The sequence below is a fragment of the Bufo gargarizans genome, chromosome 5, assembly GCF_014858855.1.
Source record: "Bufo gargarizans isolate SCDJY-AF-19 chromosome 5, ASM1485885v1, whole genome shotgun sequence".
NCBI classification, from domain to species: Eukaryota; Metazoa; Chordata; class Amphibia; order Anura; family Bufonidae; genus Bufo; species Bufo gargarizans.
In genome coordinates, this window is record NC_058084.1 from 313,131,424 (window position 1) to 313,154,734 (window position 23,311).

At 42.6% G+C, this 23,311-nt stretch overlaps 1 protein-coding gene across 2 annotated transcripts in view; it reads left to right on the top strand.

Annotated features, from left to right (window-relative positions):
- The window catches only part of EXOC2 (exocyst complex component 2), a 188,672-nt gene that overhangs the window by 164,514 nt on the left and 847 nt on the right, over window positions 1-23,311 (top strand). Inside the window, exons 23-26 of one of the 2 annotated variants that reach the window (XM_044293024.1) lie at window positions 16,353-16,408; window positions 18,730-18,852; window positions 19,990-20,051; window positions 21,315-21,374. In XM_044293024.1, the coding sequence (XP_044148959.1) occupies window positions 16,353-16,408; window positions 18,730-18,852; window positions 19,990-20,051; window positions 21,315-21,374 (301 nt within the window). Of the gene's footprint in view, window positions 1-7,984; window positions 8,139-10,175; window positions 10,828-16,352; window positions 16,409-18,729; window positions 18,853-19,989; window positions 20,052-21,314; window positions 21,375-23,311 lie in introns of those variants that run through there. The other variant, XM_044293023.1, reaches the window with a different exon arrangement.

The following is a 23,311-nucleotide window of genomic DNA, read 5'->3' on the forward strand; positions in this document are numbered from 1 at the left end:
CGACTACTGTTTTCTAAAATATTTTTCGTGCTGCACCAGTTCTCTGGAACTCCCAACAGCCACAATTTTAAGCATGCACTAAAAACACATTGGGGGTAATGTACTACAGACACTACGTTAGTTTTTGGCGGGGGCCGGGCTGAGTTGGGGCATCTGGCCCAACACATTTACCTTCTTTTACTCCAGGAAATAGGTCTTCAGGGTATTTTAGTTGTAAAAATGGACGCAAGTCCCCCTGTGACAGCTGTGTGACAATATTAATTCGCACAACTGGTGTCAAAAAATGTTCAACATTTGCGCGGAGAGGAGGCATGTTGGCACCAGGCCAGGGCCGCAAATTTACTAACATGAAAACACCAGTCTTTGTAAAAGTGCCCCACTGCGGCTTTCCTTTCAGCCACTGCACAGCTGTGCTGCATGTGGCTGTCCCCTAATACTTTATCTGTCTTTCATATCGGCTACATAATTAGAGCTCAATAAAGAGGTTGGAGGTCATTTATCAATGTTCAGCTGCCATAAAAATAGTACTTTAATACCCGCATGGGAGTTTTTACACTAAGTACGACAAATGGACATCATGAGGACTGTTCTGGTAAATGTACTTTTTCGCCTGAAAATAGGCAAAACATTGCGCTCAGCCCTATTCACTTCAATGGGGCTGAGCGCAATACCAAGCACAGCCACTATACAATGTACGACGCTGCGCTTGGTAAGCACGTTGGAGGCCGCAGTACTCACAGGAGCGTCGGTGCCTTCACAGTTGATCAACGAGGGATCTGGGTGTCTGACCCCCAAGAGGTCATCGGTATCAAAATCCAGGAAAACTCTTTTAAAGCATTCGTATGCTGCCCCATTTGAGAGAAACGTAGGATAGATACAGGAGCCATAGAGCTGTATACACTCTCATACATGTAAAGCAGTGAATCACTTTGTTTCAGCTACTGTACTTGGTATGAGCTTTCATAAATTATACTAAAATATGGCATCAAGTATTGTAAACCCATATGTACCTGTAACTGTCTTATGGTGTTGAAAGAGGGTCCCCAGAAGTGTCTCCTGTGAGTCACAGTTCTGCTTTGAAGCCCTCTTTCTAGTTTCACTTTTGGTGTTACTAAGAAACTGATCAGTTAAAGAGGTATTACATTTATTTATTTAGAGAATAGGATGTTGAACAATGTTCTAATATGCATCGATTTAAAAATTTGGATACAGAATTTTATAAAATCCTATTAGTAGCCTTTTCCTAAAGAAAAAATGGTACGGCCCGTTTTAGTCCTGTAAAAAGCATCCATAGTCGAGCTGGATAAGACTAAACATGGTGCCACTCATGTGACCCATCATGAGACCCTCACAAGTATCATGTGACCTGGTTTTCAGTTAACTGCCCAGGTATCTAACAGGTGAATAGTAGTGTATTGAGGAGCAGAACATATACAGTATATACAGATATTTAGTTTTTGTTTTTTTACACTAAACTTATAAAATATCACCTAGAGACTGGCAGCCATTTTACGTTAGGCTACATTCACACTCACGTTAATATTTTCCGGTATTGAGATCCATAATAGTCAATGGGGACAAAATGTAACTGAACAGAACGGAATGCTCCAAAATGCATTCCGTTCCGTTCTTCTACCGGAGCGCAAACCGCAGCATGCTGAGCAAAACGTATCTTTCATGACCCACAGTGCAAGTCAATGGGGACGGATCCGTTTTCTCAGACACAATAGAAAACTGATCCGTCCGACTTTCAATGAAGTTCATGACTGATCTGTCTTGGGTATGTTAAAGATGATACAACCGTATCCGTTCATAACGGAAGCAGATAGTTGTATTATCAGTACCAGAAACGCTTTTGCTGAGCCCTGCCAGATCCAGCAAAAACGCTAGTGTGAAAGTAGCCTTATCTAGAGACAGGTAGCCATCTCAATACACACAGTGATGTGGTTACTGTGATATCCAAAATAATAATTATTAAAATGCTAGTCCTATTCAGTTATCACATGGGTGTATCCTGTGTGCTGACCTCATGATATGTTGGTGTCGCGTACCTGATGCCATTTTTTAGTTAGGCCATGCATACATTACACAGGACTAATACATGGGCTATACAATTCTACTGCATATAGGGGTCAACTTCATTATATAAGAGCAGTATGTATCCAGAATTTTAAATTAATGTATGTTAGAAAATCGTACGATTTCCTATTATATAAACAAATAAGTAAACAAAATAAAAACTGGAATACCCTTTCAAAATTGTATTGAGAACGTAAGCCATCCATTTGCAGTCCCGTAGACTTCAGTGGGCTAGTCTGATCTGGAAAAATGGCTAAAACTATGCACTATTTTAAATGAAACGGCCAGCCTGACCTGTTAAAAAAGGTTATGACTGCATGGCCCCTTTGAAATGTATATCAGTACCCAAAACAATGGTCATGGGCATGAGCCCATAGAACATTGTAATGTTTGATGCCAAAAATGTATAAACGGTAATAAGTTTCTATCTACACGTTACATAGCAAAAGGTCTGATTACTGTCAAAAACATATATATATATTTCTAAAAATGTACGGTAATTTGGTACATTCATTTTATTCTATTTTTTTTATATTAGTAATCATATTCTAAAAAACGGTAGTTCTGGGCCATACATGTAGAAATTACATTGGACAACCTGTGACAATGATTTACTGAAAACGTGCTATGGTATAATGTCCCGTAACTCATTAATGTAAACCATTTATTCTAATTTTCTGTGACAGACGGTGAATCAATGTTTTGCTGCTAATACATACCACTTCCTAGCCACAGCTGTGTTGTTTCCTTGTGTACTATAGAGAAGGGAGGAAGAGGCACATGTAGGGTTTGCTATACTTTCTCTCCATTATACATCTTCTCTTTCTGCTTAGTGGATCGGCTATCGGTTATGATTTACTGGAACAAAGAAATGGAGCAAGTAGCAGAGTTGTTATTCTTATTATTTTAGGCCTGGGGAAATCCCAGCAATGACACAGACAAGTAGGCGAAGTGCTGATACTGGGATGTGTGGGTGGGGGCACTTCACTCAGACGTGACCTCATCATAAACAGGTAACGGCGCTGACCACCTGGTGAGCACATCGTTCTAAAGGTTAGGGAATTCAAGCTGTTTTTGAGGCCTTAGTGCTGCACTTTAATTTTCTACTTTCAGTTTTTATTATGCTTAATGGATTTGTGGACAACACATGTAGGTGGGAGATGAGAAGTTGCATTCATTTTTTTTTAGGTGTTCTTTTTGCAGAATATTCACCAGAATTTATAAGAAATTGTTTAATAGAAATATAGTTGAATAGAAACACACTGTAGCCAACTACTTAACTCTGTTGTGCATGTCATTTTATGTGCCCTTTTGGCTTATGTTTATGTCGAGTAGGTTAGCATGGTACTTTATATTGTTTATCCTAAAAAAAAAACGATATGGTTCTGTTGTTCAGTGTATTTGTCTGCTTTTTTTAAAATATATTTATGATCTATCCTCAGGCTAGATCATCATTATTAGATCAGCGGTGGGAGGGGGAGTGCTGACTCAGGGCACCCCTGCCAATCAGCTGTTTGAAGGGAAAGCAGCGCTCGTAAGAGCACCGCCTCCTGTTCACTTTTTACCTGCTCGCCGTCACAACTGCAGTGGTGAGCAGGTGTAATTACAATTGCTCCATACCCATTCACTTCAATGGTACACCTATGTCTTATTCACTTGGATAGGAAGGAGCCGTTCCATTAAAGTGAATGGGACGACATAGTTGTAATTACACCTGCTCACCGCTGCAGTTGCAGCAGTACCCAGGTAAACAGTGAAGAGAAGGCAGCACTCGTACAAGTGCCGCAGAAACAGTTGTTCGATAGAGGCACCAAGAGTCAGCACCCGCATCTCTAATATTGATGACCTATCCTAAGGATAGGTCATCAATATAAAAAAAGCAGACAACCCCTTTACAAGGTATCTGTCAGCAGATTTGTATCTATGACACTGGCTGACTGTTACATGTGCACTTGGCAGCTGAAGGGATCTGTGCTGGCCCCATGTTCATATATGCCCGCATTGCTGAGAAAACTGAAGTTTTAATATATGCAAAAGACCCTCTAGGGGCAACGGGAGTGTTGTTGTTACACCTAGAGGCTCAGTTCTTTGCTTTGACAGGGCCCTCAGTGAAAATGTCATCATGCCTGGCCCTGTCAATCACAGTGGAGAGGATATGGCAGTTGCAGAGAAAGACTGGTTATGGCTTTTAGAGGCTTGTAATGGAGACTGTGATGAAAATGTACGACAGGACCAATGTGTCATATCAGTGGGGTTGTGGCACTCGTCATTGTTTATCGCAGCTCAGTCCCATTCACTAAAATGGGATTAAGCTGCAGTACCAGGCACAGTCATTATAAAATGTACAGCTCTGTGCCTAGTAAACTATAAAGGGGACGTGGTGCTCAGTTTCTCATGGCACTTTCAGTCACCTGATCATTGGTGGGCTCAAAGTCAAACCCAGCGAGCGCCACAGCTCATTCCCAGCTGAACGTTGGGGTGCCTGGAGTTCCAGCAACCACCATGGTCCCTTCTGTTATCACCTGGTTGCCAGGAGTCAGACCCCCACTAATCTAAAATTAATGGCCTGCCCTAAGGATGGAACCGCAGCGCTCCCAGGTCTTCAAGAAGTAGATAGTTTATTCACATTTTGGTGAATAAACTATCTACTTCTTGAAGACCTGGGAGTGCTGCGGTTCATTTCTGCTTCTTGGATGTCTGGGGGACCACATGGGTACCCATCTCTGCTGGCACCACCCCCTATACAGACTAAAGACCCTAACCTGCAAGTGCTGCTGCATATCACAATTAACTTTTCTCAACCCTAAGGATGGCCCATCAGTATCCTAGTCCCAGAAACCCCTTTTATTTAAAAAGAACAAGAAGGCAAATCTAAAGCAGTCAAACACCAGAACCTCAAGAGCAATGAGTTCTGAATAGACAGTGAAACAGTGTTTGAGTTGCATGTACTTTAGTACTAAAAAAAAAAAAAAAAAAAAAAAAAAAAAAAAAAGTACAAAAAACACACCAAACATTTTACTGTGAGAACCTGAAACCAAAGGGTAAAGCATAGTGATGGAAAGGTTATGATTTGGGGATACCTTGCTGTATCGGGGAGAGATTTTAAAATGAACTGTGGATACAAGAAATCCCCCAAGTACCATTCATAAATTCTCCCAAATGGTATCGGAGATGGTAGAGCCAATAATCACCTGTTGGGGGTTATTTCACTTTCTATAAAATATGGAAATGTTTGTGAAATATTGCAAAACATGTTTATTTTTTGCTCATTTACGTCAGCTCTGTCTTGACATTTAGTTTGACTGAAGATCAAATATTTATATCGCTATACAGTAGTATGTGTTAAGAAATAAATAAAAACTTGGTCTGACCTTATCCTTTTAATGACTGTATATAAAGATTATATACCGTATTGCCAATGATACAGTAATTAAAAGTGTAGCTATACAGGAGTTCTGGCTTCTGTACTGATGAAAACAAATAAAAACCTGCTTACCCCCGCTCTTTTCCAGCTACCCTTACTGGTTTTCCACTCCCTATCTGTAAACCTCTGGACAGATGAGGTCACATGCGCCTCTGCAGTCAATGACTGGCCTCAGCAGTGATGTGTCCCCTAGTACACGTGACCCCAATGTGCTTCTTGGGGACGCATCCCCATTGAGGCTAGTGATTGGTTGCACTAACACACGTGACCTTGTCCGATTGGAAGACCAGTAAAGGAAGCCAGGGAGCTGGTACGTATGGGTTTTCCCACGGTTAAAAGTAAAAAATAAATAATTCTGTACAAACTCTTTAAGGATATGTACATACATCTGCAACTTACAGTGCTGCCCATAATTATTCATACCCATGGCAAATTTTTACTTAAAGTTACTTTTATTCAACCAGCAAATAGGTGTCTCCCAAAAGATAATAAGACGATGTACAAGAGGCATTATTGTGAAAAAAAAAAACATTTCTTAGCTTTTATTTACATTTGAGCAAAAAGTGTCCAGTCCAAAATTATTGATACCCTTCTCAATAATCAATAGAAAAGCCTTTATTGGCTATTACAGCAATCAAACGCTTCCTATAATTTCAGACCAGCTTTTTGCAAGTCTCCACAGGTATTTCTGCCCATTGATCTTTAGCAATGAGCTCCAAATCTTTCAGTTTGGAAGGTCTTCTTGCCATCACCCTGATCTTTAGCTCCCTCCACAGATTCTTAATTGGATTCAAGTCTGGACTCTGGCTGGGCCACTCCAAAACGTTCATGTTGTTGTCTGCTAACCATTTCTTCACCACTTTTGCTGTGTGTTTTGGGTCATTGTCATGCTGAAATGTCCACTAATGCCCAAGGTCAAGTTTCTCTGCAGACTGCCTGATGTGGTCGTTGAGAATCCTCATGTTTTTTTTTCATGGTGCCGTTTACTGTGATTAGGTTCCCTGGTCCATTGGCTGAAAAACACCCACAAAGCATTAGGTTTCCACCACCATGTTTGACAGTGGGGATGGTGTTCTTTGGGTGGAAGGCTTCTCCTTTTTTACGCCAAATGAAGGAAACATCATTGTGACCAAACAATTCAATTTTTGTTAAATCTGACCATAAGGGTCCATTCACACGTCCGTTTTTTCTTTCCTGATCTGTTCCGTTTTTTCAGGAACAGATCAGGACCAGATCTGGACCCATTCATTTTCAATGGGTCCTGGAAAAAATCGGACAGCACAATGTGTGCTGTCCGTTTCCGTTGTTCCGTTCCGCATGTCCGTTTAAATATAAAACATGTCCTATTCTTGTCCTGAAAAATCGGATCCTGGTACAATGCAAAGTCAATGGTTCCGCAAAAAACGGAAGATATTCGGATGTCATTCCGTATGTCATCCGTTTTTTGCGGATTCCGTTCCTGGAAATTAAATCCTGCCCACAGAAACCAAAGGGGAAGGGCTTGGCAGAGCTGGATCATCTTTTTTTGAATCTGACTGCATTGAAAAGTTGGCAAGATGCCAGTGTATGACGTGGAGCGTTTAATTACCCTGATAGAAGAGCGGCCCAACCTATGGGATACGCGATTGGACTCCTACCATGACCGAGTCCTGAAGGATAGGTCCTGGGAAGAAATCGCCCATGAATTAGATGGGGAATTTTCCAAAGCAGACTCAAAGAAGCGGCACATCATCAGTGAGTAATTTATATATGTATATATGTCTGCTGTCATATTTCTTGTATGAAGTGCATGTATTCAGGAATGTGAAAACTATGGCTCTACAAACTACTACTACTCCTCCTATGACGTGCTGTGTAGAGTAGTAGTTTTTCAGCATTTGGAGAGCAGCAGACTGACCATGCTTTTACTTTGCAAACCTGTGCATAGCAAGGCATTACTACACATCTGCATATGCATGCTTTTTTACTGGTTTGCAAACATTTTAACCCCCCCGTCCTAGATTTTTACTTTGGAAACCTGTGCATAGCAAGTCATTAATATACAGCTGCATATGCATGCTTTTTTGCTGGTTTGCAAACATTTTAAGCCCCCAGTCCTAGATTTTTACTTTGCAAACCTATGCATAGCAAGGCATTATTAAACAGCTGCATATGGCTACTTTTTTTTGAGGCCTTGCAAACATGTTAACTCCTTAGAGCATGGCTGCTCAAGGTGTGGCCATCCAGCTTTGGACAATCTACAACTCCTAACATGCCATGCTATAGGCTGATAGCTGTCGCCTGTGCAGAAATGCTGGGAGTTGTAGTTTGGAAACAGCATGAGGGCCTGAGGTAGTGCATGCCTGCCTTACAGATAATACAGTAAATAAATTGAGGAGATGAGTGTTTGAATACTGTTTAAATCTCAGATATGTTTTTTTTTTTTTTTTTTCGTGAAAATTTTAAATATATGTTGTTGTTTTTTTGTTTTTTTTTACCTAGTCAGCAAAATTAAAAACCGCTGGTACTCGTGCCGGGACCAGTTTAAGCGCGAAATGAATCAGCGCCAAAGAAGTGGCGACGGTTCCTTGGCCAAAAAGCCATATTTGTATACAGCCAACCTCCAGTTCTTGCGCCCAATCATGGAAACTCGACCGTAAGTAATGTTTTTTAAATATAAAATTTCAATGTCACCTTGATGATTATAGTTTGGTGCCTTCAGGCTACTTTCACACTAGCAATCGATCGGATCCGTTCTGAACGGATCCGATCATAATAATGCAGACGGAGGCTCCGTTCAGAACGGATCCGTCTGCATTATTTTTAGCATATAACAGCTAAGTGTGAAAATAGCCTCGTACGGATCCGTCTAGACTTTCAATGTAAAGTCAATGGGGGACGGATCCGCTTGAAGATTGAGCCATATGGTGTCATCTTCAAGCGGATCCGTCCCCATTGACTTTAGTCTACTTTCACACTAGCGCTTGATCGGATCCGTTCTGAACGGATCCGATTATATTAATGCAGACGGAGGCTCAGTTCAGTACGGATCCGTCTGCATTAATAACTTTGAAAAATGTATAAGTGCACAAGATGCCTGAGCGGATCCGTTCAGACCTTCAATGTTTAGTCAATGGGGGACGGATCCGCTTGAAGATTGAGCCATATGGTGACATCTTCAAGCGGATCCGTTCCCATTGACTTACATTGTAAGTCTGGACGGATCCGCACGCCTCCGCACGGCCAGGTGGACACCCGAACGCTGCAAAAAGCGTTCAGCTGTCCGCCTGGCCGTGCGGAGGCGAGCGGAGCGGAGGGAGAACGCCGTCAGACTGATGCAGTCTGAGCGGATCCGCGTCCATATAGACTGCATCAGGGCTGGACGGAAGCGTTCGGGTCCGCTCGTGAGTCCCTTCAAACGGAGCTCACGAGCGGACAGCCGAACGCTAGTGTGAAAGTAGCCAGGCGTTTCAGGGTCGACCTGTGAATTCTGTTTTAAGGCTCTATGAAGCGGTCCACGAATGATCAGTTCGGGAACTATGCATTTGGATTGAATATGGTTCCATTTAGAATGCATACATTTTGCACCATCATGCCTCTTTCTGCTCCGGAGGCGGGCATCTAGATGATGTATGCTGAATTTTGTGGTGCTCCTTGAGGTGCCGAACCAAAGGGATCCGTCCTGAGGTACAATGTAAGGCTACTTTCACACTAGCGTTCGGGCGGATCCGTTCTGAACGGATCCGCCCATAATAATGCAGACGGAGGCTCCGTTCAGTACGGATCCGTCTGCATTATTTTAGCAAAAAAAAGCTAAGTGTGGAAATAGCCTCGTACGGATCCATCCAGACTTTCAATGTAAAGTCAATGGGGGACGGATCCGCTTGAAGATTGAGCCACATTGTGGCATCTTCAAACGGATCCGTCCCCATTGACTTACATTGAAAGTCTGGACGGATCCGCACGCCTCCGCACGGCCAGGCGGACACCCGAACGCTGCAAGCAGCGTTCAGCTGTCCGCCTGTCCGTGCGGAGGCGAGCGGAGCGGAGGCTGAACGCCACCAGACTGATGCAGTCTGAGCGGATCCGCCTCCATTCAGACTGCATCAGGGCTGGACGGAGGCGTTCGGGTCCGCTCGTGAGCTCCTTCAAACGGAGCTCACGAACGGAAACCCGAACGCTAGTGTGAAAGCAGCCTAAGTAAATGTGTACGGATCCTTTTGCAGTTACACAATATGGTGCAATTGTAAACGGATCCATTTCACATCGCCTTTCAATGTAAAGCCAGGAGTCCCTATTAATATACCATTGGATTTTAGTTTTCGCAAATCCAATGGGAATTTTTAACTTGAATCGTTCCCAACACCCTGAGAGAGCCTGTATGTTATAATAAACCAGGCATGCTCAACCTGTGGCCCTCCAGCTGATGCCAAACTACAACTACCAGCATGCCAGAACAGCATACAGCTATCAGCTCACAGCAGTCCAACGTGGGAGTTTTAGTTGGACAATAGCTTGATGGCCGCTGGCTGAGCGTGCCTAGAATATACCATTGGATGTAAGTTTGTTTGTAATAACTCTGAAACTGCTAGACGTTTCCAGGATCAGCATGTTTGTCAAATAATAATCTAATTGGATTTTTTGATTTCCTTGAATAATTAACTTTAATAAAACTTTAAAAATTATTTCTCAGAACCGTGGATAACCTGAGTCAAGACCCGGTTGAAGTGGAAGCGGCTTCTGGACCTTCTTCCACGGAGAATCCAACTGCCCCTCCATCCTTGGAAGGTTCTCCACCGTTGGCAACGGTCACAGAAGGAACGGTCCCCCCCGAAAATATTGCTGGGCCACAGCAGATAAACACCCAGCGTCGTGCCTCGGGTAGGCGTAGGGGTCCCCCTCCACCCGATTCTGGTTTAGATACTCGAACCATTGTTGAATCAAGGGTTATGGAGTATTTAAACCAGAATCGTGGTGAGAGTCCTGATGAAACGATGGTGAAAAGTTTGGTGCCCCTACTGAAAAAAGTACCCGAGGAACGAAAAGCTCGGTGTCTATCTGCTGTGGCACTTCTAATGGACCTTTTTGCTGGTCCTCAAGAACCTATTGCCACAATCCACAATTTGGAGAGGGATCGCGATGAGATGCTGAATTGGAGGCCATTTGGGCAAAGATTTTCTCATCATCCATCCTCATCACAGTATTTTCTTGGAGAAACCTCTACCCAGGGGAGTTACCAAGCTCAACATGGACACCCCAGGTCTTCCGAGGGATCTCGTCCCCAAAGTTCTAATACCGGCCCTTTTACAAGGGAATTGTTTGATCTCTAATTTTATCAAGTTAAAAGAAAAAAAAAAAGATGTTGAATAAATGAGATTTTTCATTTAAATCTGTCTAATAATTTTTATTTACACAATTAAAGATAATAGCATAAAGGTTTTTCAATTAAAGTTCAACACACATTTTGGTAAAATTTAATAGTGAAAAAAAAAAATTATGTGGAGACAAAAGCACAATTCCAAAACACATTTTAACCATTTATTAATAAATGTTATTTAGAGGTATTTGAAGGTATTTAATACCAAAAAATGTAAAAAATTTTAAAACACTATCACCCAAATTTTATATAATGATAGTAATTTGTCAAATATTAAATACCTCAGCTCGCAAGCCCACGTCAAGGGTCCTCATTATCTTGCGAGTCCCTAAACTAAACTAACAACAGGGGATCTAACTAAACTAAGAAAATGTAAATTTGAATAGTAATTTGGAAACCAGATTCAAGCTGAAATCAACGACTTCCACGGATGGCTTCCAATTGCCACGGTAATGCCCCCTCTGGACTGCTGAAAAAGTCGGCATAGAAATCCCGAACAGCTAGCCCAGCCGTTCCCGGTCTTCCAGTCCGACTGAGATCAAAATTGACTGAAGATGGCACATTTTGACCCAAATCAGCATCAGCGGAGGCATCATGTATCCTGGTGAAGTTGTGCAGCACTACACAAGCCTGTATCACCAGGGTGGCATTGTCCGGATTCATTTGTATGGATGACATGAATACTCTCCACTTACTGGACAGTATTCCAAAAGCGCACTCCACATACCGACGGGCGCGAGTCAATCGATAATTGAAGATACGCTTCCTGTCATCCAGATCGCGTCTAGGGAAGGGCCGCATCAGGTGATGTGACAATGCGAATCCTTCGTCTGCCACGATCACAAATGGAGCCGGCGGACCTGCAGATCCGGGTAGTCTTCTTGGCTCTGGCAGGGCAAGCTGGTTTTCACGAAGCCGTTCACCCATTCTGGAAACACTAAAGATGCGGCTGTCTGAAGTGCTCCCGTAGGCCCCGATATCCACAATTACAAACTTGTAGTTACTGTCAACCAAGGCCATCAGCACTACAGAAAAATATTGTTTGTAATTGAAGAACCGGGACCCTGAGTGAGGCGGTTTCTTCACACGGATGTGCTTTCCGTCCAGTGCCCCAATGCAGTTTGGAAACTGCGCGGATTGGAAAAAACCCTCGGCGATACGAAGCCAATCTTCCGCCTTGGGGGTGGGCATCACCGCATCTCTGAGTCGCTGCCATATGACTTTACACGTATGGCAGACAATCCCAGAGATAGTTGAGATCCCTAGCAAAAATTCAAAGTGCAGCGATGCAAACGAATTTCCAGTTGCAAGGAATCTGTGGAAAAAAAAAAAAGGTTTTAGTTCAATTAAAATTAAAATACACAAAATATTCACATTACCGAAAAAAACTTACCTCAACGTGACAATAAGCCTTTGTTCAGCAGAGATGCTGCGCCGCATGCTTGTGTCCCTGAAGTTAAGGTCAGGGTGGAGAGACGTCAAAAGGTGATCAAATGACTCCATGGACATACGGCAAAAATTGTGAAACTTGAAGGGGTCTTGACGCAGATCGTTATAAAGTGTGTGAAATTGTCCCTTCTGAATTCTCTGCGCAACAATGGGATGAATCCAGTGTCTCCTCCTCCTCCTCTCCGGTTCTTCTTCCAACATTGGTTGTTGTTGTCCGAATAACCGAAATAGGACCCAATGGAACAGAACTCCACAAATATCCTTCGGCATTTTATCGCAGTAGAGTATGCACGGAAAAATGGCTATACAGCAAAATTTCCACACAGAGCTCTTTACCTCACGATGAACCAAAGAAAATGGCACCTGAGGTAATCATATCTTGTCTTTTTATTCACTTTTTTTTCACTTTTTTTCAAAGAAATCCAAATAACTTTATTTGCTTCCAACTTTAGACATCTATCCGTTTTTTGCGGATCCGCAAAAAACGGATGACATACGGAAACATTTTCAGGAACAACGGATCCGCAAAAAACGGACAGAAAATCGGATTATAGAAAAATCAGGACGTGTGAATGTAGCCTAACACAGAAGACCAGAAGTCGTCTTCTTTGTCCAGATGAGCTTTTACAAAGGCCAAGCAAGCTTTTGTGTGCCTTATGTGGAGAAGTGGCGTCCTTCTTGGTCTGCATCCGTGGAACCCAGCAGTGTGCAGTGTCCGTTGGATTGTCTGCCTTGAGACATTGCCACCAGCAGAGCCCAGATTCACATTGGTGGTGATCCTTGGATTCTTTTTCACCTCTCTAACTATCCTCCTGGCCAGCACAAGTGTCACTTTTGGCTTCCGATCACGTCCTCTGAGATTTTCCACAGTGCGGAACATCTTGTATTTTTTGCTCAAATGTAAATAAAAGCTGGGAAATTTTATTTTTTCACAATAATGCCTCTTGTACATCGTCTTATTATCTTTTGGGAGACATCTATGTAATTTCCCATAAAAAAATTACTTGCTGGTTGAATAAAAGTAACTTTTTTAAGTCAAAATTTGCCAGGGCTATGAATAATTATGGGCAGCACTGTATATGCTGCAAAAACATACGAGAGTTAAAACTGAAAAGTCATAAAGGATTTCTATTGTTTAATAGAAAGTGCCCTAAAAATTATCTTTAATGCCATTGTATATTTAGCTTTTTCTATGGTTTAGACTTTATGCTGTGTCAGAGCATATGCAACCAATTTTAAGTAATTTCTTAGGGCTCTTTCACATCTGCGTTATAGTCTTCCGGCATAGAGTTCCGTCGTCGGGGCTCTATGCCGGAAGAATACTGATCAGGATTTTCCTAATGCATTCTGAATGGACAGTCCGTCCTTCAGGATGCATCAGGATGTCTTCCGTTCCGGAACGGAACGTTTTTTGGCCGCAGCAAATAGCGCAGCATGCTGCGCTTTTTGCTCCGGCCAAAAATCCGGAACACTTGCCGCAAGGCCGGATCCGGAATGAATGCCCATTGAAAGGCATTGATCCGGATCTGGCCTTAAGCTAAACGTCGTTTCGGCGCATTGCCGGATGCGACGTTTAGCTTTTTCTCAATGGTTACCATGGCTGCCGGGACGCTAAAGTCCTGGCAGCCATGGTAAAGTGGAGCGGGGAGCAGCATACTTACCATCCGTGCGGCTCCCGGGGCGCTCCAGAGTGACGTCAGGGCGCCCCAAGCGCATGGATCACGTGATCGCATGGACACGTCATCCATGCGCATGGGGCGCTCTGACGTCACTCTGGAGCGCCCCGGGAGCCGCACGGATGGTAAGTATACCGCTCACCCGCTCCCCGCTCCTACTATGGCAACCAGGACTTTAATAGCGTCCTGGGTGCCATAGTAACACTGAAAGCATTTTGAAGACGGATCCGTCTTCAAATGCTTTCAGTACACTTGCGTTTTTCCGGATCCGGCGTGTAATTCCGGCAAGTGGAGTACACGCCGGATCCGGACAACGCAAGTGTGAAAGAGGCCTAAATGTGAACGTTTTTGTATTAAGGAACTTTTTTAAAACCTACCCACAAGTCCCCTCACACTATCTTGCTTGAAACTCATAGTACTACAGAAATGTTTCAGTAGTACTATGAGTACTACAGTAGTACTCATCACCTCTAGTTTACATGACTGTTTTGTTAATATTTGTAATATTTAAAGTGTTATTACTGAACACGTAAAGGGGCTGTCTGGTTTAGACTTGATTGTGGCTACAAAGAGCGGCTGTCACTCTGGAGGACTTGACACAACTGTGCCTTATATGGACAGCCCATCGATCTCAATGGGAAATGTAATATTCTTTATTTTTCATGCAATCGAGCTGCATGGAAACACGTACCACTTTTTTCCCCTACAGCTGATCGATGTGGGTCTCAACAGTGGAGCACTCAAGTGATCAGCTTTCTGCCTAGGTACACTTTTGACAAAAAAGGGATTGACTAAAACGGACAACCAGTGTGACGCTATGGGGGGAATTTATCATGAGGAATATTTGATGTAGGTTTTGCTTAAGTGTAGCTCGGAGTACTCCGCACCGAATTTATCAAACATTGCATGCTGATTCTTTAAATCCAGCACAGCTTTATAACCAACACTCTTGTCTAGAAATACTTCTCCGGGTTTTCTATTCAACTGCCCCTTCGGAGTGACTTTGTGACTTTTTCAAAAGTCAGAAATCCTAAATCTGAAAAAATGCTGGCACACAAGGTTTCAGAAATGACCTATATTTTCACTAAATAGTACATTAATTGCATATTATAAATGTGACATATGTCACTTTAATACATGAAAGCATCAGTGTTGGAAATGCAAGAAGTGATCAGATTTTTTTCTACCATCATTGGCATTTTGTTTCTTATAACAGATATTATACTTGTCTCTTATATTGTTAATGTTTTAACATACCCTACTGTCATTCTGATAATAAGTCTCTAATGGAAGAAAACAACAAAGGGACAAAGACTAGTATACCGTATATGACTGTTACCTCTATGTGCTATGTTATTAATAATGAGAAATAGTCGGTACACAAAATGTTCCCACGCTCTGAAACTTTCTTTTGCAATTACCTGCTACCCTATCAGTGGCTGACAACTGTTCCTCCAGACTCCTCCATACACATATAGGTAATGTTATCCAGCTCACCTGGTCGGCGTGTAATATCCCATGTGCACGGAGTCAAACCAGCAAGTTCCTGGGCGTAGACAAAGTAAAAATAGAAAAAACGATTCCGGCACCTATTTTTCTTCCCATAAAATCTTCCTCATATTCATATGATGTGATTGAATAAAGAGGAAGATTTTATGGGAAGAAAAATAGGTGCCGGAATCGTTTTTTCTATTTCACTCCTCCATACACATGCATGCTCATCCTGGCCAGTCATGCAGGTTTTTTTTTCAATGGGAGGGGATGGCTTCTGCTGATCTCAGATCCGGACAAAGGGTCAGACACGTTGAAAAACAATATAACCTCCTTCCTCTGACAACTGCTGTCTGAGAGAAGTGAGTAACCCTCATACACATTAGTTAGTCACCTTTTGTCTAATGTGTATGGCCAGTGTTAAAGTAAATTTCCGGTGTTAAAAACTGTTATGTAAATCAGTATATATAGGGGATGATTACTTGCTATTTATTTTCCTCAGCTCTTGCTGCTTGGTTGCTTTTTAACCGCGCTCCATTAGAGCAGAGTTGGGTTCTGCAACTACAGAGTAGCTACGGTGCCTACAGGGAGTCTGAGGTGGTCCGAGACACGCCCCCTGTTCCATTATTGGTCCAGGCTGCTGTTCTTCCTACAGCTCTTCCTCTCCAGATTGGCTACAGCAGTGTCAGAATAATTATACAGTACAGACTAGTAAACTGCCAATAGAAATCGGGAAATACTGAGGCAAATGAATCCTGCTATGAAGGAGCTAAAATTCTTGTAGGACCTAGGAGGCGAACCAAACAGTACTGTATTTATAATAAATGACAACAAAAGTGTACTGTACAAGTAACATATGTTCTCTTTATATGCTTAGGTGTCAGAAATTACTTAAAGGAAGCATTGGTGAGCATGATTGCTGTACATGCAGAGGTAAGTTTGTTTCACACGTCTGACCAGCACACCTCTCAGTCATACTGTAGGCTCCCATTAATGTTTCCACTGGTATTGCAATAATTCAGTGTATTAAGAGTCTGCCAGTCTGTGTCATTATCTGCTACACAACTGAGAGCATGTTGAAGTGTCAGTCAAGATGAAATGCTAGCTGCATGATCCCACAGACTAGATGGTCAGTCAGTCCCCCCGAAATCCATAGGTTCAGCTGACAAGTAGAGCTTCAGAAACTTAAGACCTCTGCCGTACACTTCCTATTAAAGAGCATATATCGGCATGATCTACCCTATTAAACCAGGCGTATAGCCTGGCAGGGTTGATCATGCTGACAAAAACAATACCCTGATTACATATTTCTGTGGTCCCATTCCCCAGAAAATAATGTTTTTATTCATATGAAAATGAGCTTATTGGAGCACTTGGGGGCCAGAAAGAGCCCTCGGAACACCAGTTTGTAACTCTCCTACAGCTTTACTCCATCCCACCTTTCCCTGGATTGACAACTGAGCAAGCGCAGAGACTAGGAGACATGGCACATGCAGGGGCGTACATACAGGGGTCGCAGGGGTCGCAGTTGCGACCGGACCCGGCACTCCAGGGGGCCCGGCCGCCTGTGGACCCCTGGCCCCGCCCTGCAGTAGTGCTGTGCCTGCCTGTTTAACCCAGGCAGCCGACCCGGGGCCCGCCGCCCAGTGTTGCGTTTCTGCGCTGCATAGTCAGTGCCAGGCCAGCCCTACCCTCCTTGAGTCTCCACCCCCTGATTCTCCTCCCGTGCGGCCGCATCGGACATGACGCCGAGACGCAGCAGGGAGAAGGCGCTTTCGGGAGAGCGCGAAGAAGCCGGTGCTGATCCGGAGGTTAAGATAAGATAAGATTAGAAAAAAGTCTTCCTAATTGCTCACCACATTTATGAGTGAGTGAGTTCAGAGTAGGCTCTGCTGGGGGCTGGCAGGGGCTGGCTTTATAACTAGCTCTCCTACATTTCTGTAGCCTGAAACCTCTGACTGCCCAGTTGGGCTGAAACTACTACACCCAACATCTTTTGGCAGTAATCGTAAATGGATATTGGTGCAATTCTGGGCTACTAGTCTATATAATACGTATGTAGGCTACATATGTATTATATAGACTAATAGCTCAGAATTGCACCAATATCCATTTACTATTACTGCCAAAACATGTTGGGTGTAGTAGTTTCAGCCCAACTGGGCAGTTAGAGGTTGCAGGCTTCAGAAATATAGCAGAGTTAGGCTACTTTAACACCTGCGTTAGGTGCGGATCTGTCTGGTATCTGCACAGACGGATCCGCACCTATAATGCAAACGCTTGTATCCGTTCACAACGGATCCGTTTGGCTGCAAGCAGCGTTTTGGTGTCCGCCTCCAGAGCGGAATGGAGGCTGAACGGAGGCAAACTGATGGATTCTGAACGGATCCTTATGCCGAAATGTAGCTAGATAACGGTGCCGAAATGTAGCTAGATAAGTGTAGCTAGATAAGATGTCTAGCCCTGTCAATCCATGGGGAGGGACTGAAGCTGTAGGGGTGTTACTAACTGGTGCTCCGAGGACTTTGGCTGTCCCCTCAATGCTCCAGTAAGTTAATTTACATGTCAATTAAAGCATTTCTAGGGAATGAAACCACATAAGTACATAAACAAGGCATAATTTTTGTCAGTATGATTGACCCTACCAAAGCTATATGCCTGGTTTAATAGAGTTGAACTCTGCTTGATCACTAATCATTTTCATGTTTCGATATTACTATTTGGATCAGGAATGTCAAGGAAAAGGAAAGCTTTCCACATGCATACTCTTCAATAATGATTCGGCTGCTTCGCCGCACTTCAACAAGAAATTCATTTGTTACTAATCACTTTGTAATAATGGCATTCCATTGTATGGAGCGCCACCCCCCTCATTCAACTTCTCAGGTGCCTTGTTCAACGCTGATCGCAGCATCTGAGCTTCACATTCAGCCTATCAGGAGGTTAGTCAGGGGTTAAAACAAAAAGATTAATACTCATTTCATCCATTTGACAGTGGAGAGGCTATCGCGGCCAACTTGAATGAAGAAAACACGCCAGTTGCGTGAGAATTTTTGCGCTTTCTTCAATCAAGATGTCCGTGATGGCCACTCCGTGATCAAATGGATGAAGTATGTTTTTTTTTTTTTTTGTTTGCCGCGTTTTCAGAAAAAAATTGATTCGTTACCAAGAAGCACCAAGAAATTCGGATTCATGGCAAATCACATTTTTCCTGAAATTCGATTCACTCAACACTACTCTTCAATGTTTTTCAGGTCTTCTCAATTTCTAAACAACTGGTCCCAAGAGTAATGTCAAGGATTGTGGAAGCAGTAGGAGAAGAGCTTTGTCGTCTCATGCAATGCGTGTCATCCTTCAGCAGGAACGGTGCTTTACAAGTACGTCCATTGTATTACATTCTTGTTACAGACGTAATGACTAGGTAAAATCAACCTCTGGCTTATGAGGATGTACCCTAAAAGATTCTCACACTCTGGAAATACTTGTGCAGATAAAATAAGAAAAAAAGCAACTAAGTCCTGTTTAAAAAGGTTTTCTGAGAACCATTGGGTCCTGCAAACCCACCTTCGTTAGGGTGGGTTCATATCATGTTTTATGCCTCCGTTTGACGTATACTTTACAGAAAAAAGGATACAAAAACACAGCACACCACATTCTTGTATCCTGCACAGTCCTGTAAAAAAATGTATACTTTTTTTTTGTTTTGTTTTTGTTTTTTTACAATAGAACTCTATGGTGAACGGATGCCACTGTATGAGGAATCTATTTAACGTATACGTTTTTTGTATACGTTAAACGTATGAGAAAAAAAGTGATGTGAACCCAGCCTTACACATGCAGTAACTCAACTAGAAGAAAGTTTGTAATATACTTACTGACCCGAAGTTGCGTGGATCGGCCTCTCCAGAACCTGGTCATGTGGCACTCGTCTAAGTGCTAAAACTCGTGAATCCACCTCACTGCACATGCACCAGGATGAGGAATAGGTCAGGCCCATCCACAGTGAAAGTGATGTCCTGTCTATACCTCAGGATCCAAACTTGGTAAAGGCCATGGCCTCGTCAGAAGCAGGATTTTTAGAAGCGAAGCGTCACATGACTAGGTTAGAAAGTTGTTGATCCATGCTGTTTTGGAACAGTAAGTGTAATACAAACTTTTTTCTACAGGCTTCTTTCTACAATTTATGTGTAATTAAGTTGAGTTTGTGGGACCCACTAGCTGTTACGACAACCCCTTCAATGTAATTTTTAAGAACCTACATGATGGTGGAGCAGGAAGCCATCAGTTTCTATGCAATCAGATACGCTGTTGAAAAAGGATGCAGTATACCAAATTGAGGATATACAATCATTAATGTTTCTATTTGTCTGCTTGCAACAGAAAAGTCAACAACATTTCTAATGAGGGTATTTTTTGAGTACACCAGAGCTTTGTCTTTTGGTGTCTGCATTGTAAAGGACTCATTTGTTGAAATTGATGCATGTTAAATGGAAAAGTTTGGTTTCTTTTAACAGGCACGCCTTGAGATCTGTGCACTGAAAGACGCTGTATCGATTTATCTGACTGATGAGATCAGGTAAGTTTGACAGTTTTCAGTTGAAATCTAAAATCTAAAAATCTATCATACCACACCATGATATAGTCAGAACCTAGCGTAACAAAAAAAGTCACAATCCTCCCTTAGACATCTTAGTAGATATCTAAGTAGATATCCTAACTTACACATCTTAGTAGATATCTAAGTAGATATCCTCACTTAGATATCTAAGTAGATATCCTCACTTAGACATCTTAGTAGATATCTATTGATTTTGTGCTGCCTGACACGTTGTGCGTCTTTTCCTCAGAATCTATGAATCTCAAGCTGTGATGGGGTGGGGGAGCAGCCGGGGGAGACATCCGATCGGTCAGTGCACGTAGCAAGCTCTCCAATTGAACACCGGGAAGAGTTCACTACCTCAGCAAAGAACATTAATATATTATATATTATAGATCCATGGGGATTTTCTTCCATTTGCATCATAAATGTTCTTTGCTGAGGTAGTGGGCTCTTCCTGTTGTTCAATTGGAGACCTTGCTACGTGCACTGACCAATCGGATGTCTCCCCCTGCTTGTCCCCACATTTATCACAGCTTGAGACTCCCATAGACTCTGAGGAAAAGATGCTGCAGCTTCCCCCTATTCCTTGTATTTACTCTTTCAAGTGAGGTGGTTTGTGAACTTAGATAGAGGTTGCAGGTAGGGAAGATGGACAACAGGCTGCTGAAAATAAAAATATGTCACTTTCTCCTAAAGGCCAGTTTCAGGCAAACATATTCAGTCCAGGAAATACGCTCCTTGTGATGGCTGTATTTCTTGGACTGAACACTGCTGCTGTGACATGAACTCGCATGGCCGACCACAGGTCCACTGACCTCTACTCATGGCATTATTTCATTATTGTACAGAAGACTCACAGTAATCTGGAACACACAGTAACATAAATCATTAGAGGAGCAGTGTTCAGTCTGGGAAATACGGCCGTCACACGAAGGGCCAATAAGATATAATAACAACTTTGAGATATTTCCTTGACTATGATTTTATGTAAACTAAAAAAAAATTATGTTATGCTGTGTTAGTGTAATGTGGCTGAACCTAAAAGATACTGATATGGTGCACCGGACATGTTTAGGTACTAAGATCTTGGGTAGATGTTGCCTAAATCATCATCCTGCTGTATTTTTCGTGTGTATCTCTGCTCATCACATGTATGTTATTTGCAAGGGCGTCACTATAGGGGATACAGAAGTTTCACAGCCAAACTTCTAGATTTTAATTTTTTTGCTTATATCACAGGAGTACATTTGACCAAGCACTGGATGCCATTCCCCAGCTTTCAAATGGGAGTGATAAAAAGTAAGTAAATTCAGTCATTTACTGTTGAGAAAATGTTTTCTGTCTTGATATATTACGTAAATATGGGGAGAAATTGCCAGCAGATCAATGATGTTGTTTATGTTGGCAGGCTGCAAAAAAAAGTGTGTTCATCTTCATAGCTATGTATCCTAATCATAAGCATTAAAGCAGTCGTCTCCTGGAAATCATTTACAATACAATATATGTACAATCGCTGGGACCCCCATTAGCTCCCGGGCTCCCTTTCCGCAGGGTTTTAAATGGAACTATACTCAGCTACCTCCGGCATAGCCATATACACGGAACAGAGTGGTAATGTGCATGTGTAAGCACTGCTTCTCAAGAATGGGGGCGCAGGACCCCTGTTCTAGTGATTGGTAGGGTCCCAGCGATGGTATTCCCAGTGATCATAATTTGTGGTAAATGTTTTCTGTGACTTTGCTTGTAAAATGTAGGCTGTCTCACTGAGATTTGTTGCATAATATTTAAAATTTTGCAACTTGCCTTTGACTGCACTGCTGCACTGACTTTTGATGTACTAATGCCTTGAAAAAGTATTCATACCCCTTGAACTTTTCAAAAAAAATTCTGTTACACCAACAAACTTAAAGAGGTTGTCCGAGCTTTCATTATTGATGGCCTATCTTCAGGAACGGAGGAGGTCTAATTATTGCTAGCTGCTGGGATGTCAACGGCGAGCAGAGCTGTTCAAACAGCTGGGAGTTGGATAGGTCATCAGTATATAGCAAAGGCGGACAACCCCTTTAATTCTAACAAGCTCAATGTGAAAACGTGTAAATTACGCTTTATTTGCAAAAGGATTTAAAAATGCTGAGTCTTTCACAACTACAGCATATCCTTCCAGTCATTGCTCAGCTTTTTAAACATACTTATGTAACAAAACTAGGAAAATAGCTAAGCCAGCCTCTCATCTGCAAGTATTTCTTTCAGAACAAAAGCCCTTTATCAGAGCAAAACAGATAGAAACAACCTTTCTAGTTGAGAGTCCTTTGGGGAAACTCTGTATGAGTACTATTTCTATTATGGAGGCCATCTAATATATGTGATGACTATTGTAGGATAGGGAACGGTCCCCTTAGTTTCAGGGGAAAATCTATGCAAATTAGCATGTCTAAAATCTGCTGGCATCAGACATCAGCTTAGAAATGGCAATTTGATTATGTTTCCCAGAAACCCAGAGGATTATATATATATTGCTGAATAGTATACTGGTCTCGCCTTCTTTCTGTCTCCCCCCCCCCTCCCCCCCCCCCTTCCCCCCCCCTTCCCGCTAGCCAGAAACTAAAAAAAATCATATATTATACACAAAAAGTTAGGGATATTTGGCTTTTGTGCAGGACACTCCATTTGAGATGCCCCAGTCTCCAGCAGCCATTCCCTAATGATGCGACCTTGATGAGCTGGCGCATTGTCATACATGAAGATGAATTTAGGCCTGTGTTGTTGATGCAAAGTCACAATGACTGGATTCATGATGTTATTCAAGTAGAATGAGCTTGTCACTGTAACATTCACAAAGTGTAGAACAGTTCTGAATTGACTAGACACACTTTCCCACACTAACACCACCACCACCAAAGGCAAACAATGGCTCATGCATAGCATTCTCCTTGATGTCTTCAACATCGTTGGCGGCGATCATTTTTGCTCAGCATGAATCGACTTTCATCTGTGAGCAGCACTGAGACCCACTAGTCCCTTGTCCAGCGTAGACGCTCCCTGGCCCATGCAAGATTATGACGCCTGTGACTGGTACTGTGGTCAGGTGCCCTTGCAGGTTGTCTTGCACGCAGACCACGCTGATAGAATTTGAATGACCTGACGTGACACTCGGGTGCCTCTCACCTCCCTTAAATGTGCCCGGAGTTGTGTGGTATTCATCATCCGGTTCCGCAGGGCATTGTTTACAATGAAGT